The 2,606-nt window shown below is 37.9% G+C and overlaps 1 protein-coding gene across 1 annotated transcript; it reads left to right on the top strand.

Moving 5' to 3' along the window:
* The first annotated feature begins 222 nt into the window (after positions 1-222).
* On the top strand, positions 223-1,834 carry LOC103944063. The gene is made up of 2 exons (XM_009354457.2): positions 223-680; positions 828-1,834. The coding sequence occupies exons 1-2, from the start codon at positions 360-362 to the stop codon at positions 843-845; spliced, it is 339 nt and encodes a 112-aa protein (XP_009352732.1). The 5' UTR covers positions 223-359; the 3' UTR covers positions 846-1,834.
* The last annotated feature ends 772 nt before the right edge of the window (positions 1,835-2,606 follow it).

Raw genomic sequence — 2,606 nt, 5'->3', positions numbered from 1 at the left:
TACAACAGCTTCCTACATAATTATTTCCAAACGAACCCTATATGTATAAACACCTTGTGATATCAACTATAGAATCAATTTTTATAGACCTCCTCTAGTCTAGCATCTCTCCAAAGTGAACCTTTTCAAAGTTCCAGAGACTTTTTAGCTTGAAAAACAAAGAGTGCGCTACCAGATATTGAAACACATAAGAATCATGTATTATATATAGCAGCCACGACGTCCCCCTATGATTGCATACAGCCATACACGTCCTTATCACACCTCTGACATGCCCTTTATACACACACATTAGTTTTGTCAGGTTTTGCTTTCCCTTATCTTTTCAGCTCCATTATTCCCGATTCCAATTCGTCCAAATGCCTTCTGGGACTGAGTCTGAGCTCTCTTCCCCTTCTTCTTCTTATTCTTCACCTGGTTTGCCTGACACTTGTCCTCCTCCCACTTCTCCAACTGTGCAGTTGGTCCCAAAATCCACTTCTGATCGACTTCTTCAGAAGTTCTTTGATGCCGCGGAGTTCGACTTTGATTACGAGCAGAGCGGACTGTGGTCTCCTCCGGTCCGGCGTACCGTGTTCCTGAGCTCTCAAGGTAAAATCTTCACTGAACGAGAAATGCTTGCCAGACTTTCAACCCTAACGGATGCTCCTACTGCAAGACACGATAAAGTTTGTTTTGGGGTGAGTTGCTTAAGCTTCTTGTTTCGTTTTTGTGATTGGCTTGCCTCTCTGCTTTTTTATCGCGCTTATACTGTTTCACACTTGGTTTTATATGTATTTATTTGTCTGCTTATTTATTTTTATTTTTTTCTTCTCCTTTTTTTGTAGGGATGCTGGTGTTTTTGAAGGATATTGTGAAGCCATCAGAACTCCATTTATGAGATTTTCAGGTCAAGAAACCAATTCAAATGAAACAAGAAAACAGAAATAGAGAACCCCATTTTTACTTCTCTTTTACTTTTTCATGCGAATGTTCCTTTTTTTACAGCCGAAAAAAAGGAAAAAGAGTATTTAGAGAAAAGAAATAATTTGGCATCGACCCTTTTTATTCTCTGAGTTTCTTTTTACATTGTTTTTGGTCTCTAATTTCGTTTACAAAACTGGGAAGTTTTGTAATTTGCATATATATGCTTAGTTGTTTAATTGCAGTATATGCATAAATGTCATGAAAATGTTAATGTAACTAGGAGTGAAAAACTATTGCTCATGTATTTGTATTCGGAACGGAGATTCCGACTTCGGGAGAGTGAGAGATTGGAAGGGGATTATCTCCCCTCTCTTTTCCCCTCCCCTCCCTCCCCTCCTCTCACAGTAATTTTTTCCTTCTTTCTCTCCGTACAAGATGAAATCACGAGCCTTCAAATAGAAGGGAAGGAAAAGGGAGGGAAAGAAAAAAAAGAGAATCCTTGTCCCTTCTAATTAGATGTTTAGAAACTGTAACCTTTAGTATTAAATTTTATCTTATGATGTATTCTAATGTCCCTATTTAAAGGGATCCTTATGTACTAATAAATTAGTCAATTGAGTGAATTATAATTAATCTAAGAAGAGGTCGGGTTAGGCTGGTTCGTGTTGAGCAAATCCATGATCAATGTAAAGCGAATTCATTGCCCCTTGTTGAGTGATTCTCAAGTTTTATCCCCGTCTCCTCGAGACTCCTTAGTTTTTCCAACATCAATGGCCCATGGTAAACTTTAGCTAATGTGTCAGTTTCATGATGTTATCATGGAGCCAGACTAGGCAGTAGCCACATTCTGATTATAACTTGTAAACATTAGACGCAATTTGGTTACTATATATTTTAGCGGCCCCCCACCACCCCAACCCCTCCCCCCCAACAAAAACACAAAAAAAAAAAAAAAAAAAAATGGTTAGTATTTCTACCTGGCAAACTCATCTTACAAATAATTTCTCGTTGCACACATTGATCTTTCTGCTGAGCAACACATATCAATGAAACGGACCTCAATGTCACAATAATATCAATGTGATGGAACTAATCACATTGTCAAACAGAAATGTTCACCAAAAAAAAAAAAAGCAGAAATGTCATTTGAGCATATCCAAATCAATGAAATCTGCTATGTAAAAAAAATTAAAATACATAATACCTTATATTTGAATTTTATACAATCACAATGCGTTTCGGTCTATGTAAGTTTCTCTTGACATTAGTTGCCATGCTGTGATTAGTGAGGTCATGAAACATATCCCAAAATCACAGCTCATTCAGACGAACTTGCAGGGTGTGATTAGTGAGGTCATGAAACATGTCCCAAAATCACAGCTCATTCGGATGAACTTGTAGGGTCCTCAAATTGCAGTTTTTGCATTTAATAGCAACGGGAATAACATCCTCCAGATCATGTCAGCATCCATATCATGCAGTGATGCCGCGCCCAAGGCTTTATTTTCCATGTGGCAGCAATGCTTGACAGTCACAGACATTTAAATTTGCTGCAGAAGCTCTGTTTTACATAATCTTTGAACTTTTCCAGTTGTACAAAGAGATGTCTACTTTTAGCATTACAAGGTCAGGGAACTTAAAAGGGAAGACTGAAGAGCCTTCATCAAAAGCTTACATTGTACAGAGAAAGACTGCTTTTC

The sequence above is a fragment of a genome, unplaced genomic scaffold, assembly GCF_019419815.1.
Source record: "Pyrus x bretschneideri cultivar Hongxiangsu unplaced genomic scaffold, Pyrus_bretschneideri_v1 Contig33, whole genome shotgun sequence".
In the NCBI taxonomy this organism is placed as follows: Eukaryota; Viridiplantae; Streptophyta; class Magnoliopsida; order Rosales; family Rosaceae; genus Pyrus; species Pyrus x bretschneideri.
The sequence above is the reverse complement of the archived record's forward strand: the minus strand, read 5'-3'. Positions and strand labels throughout refer to the sequence as shown.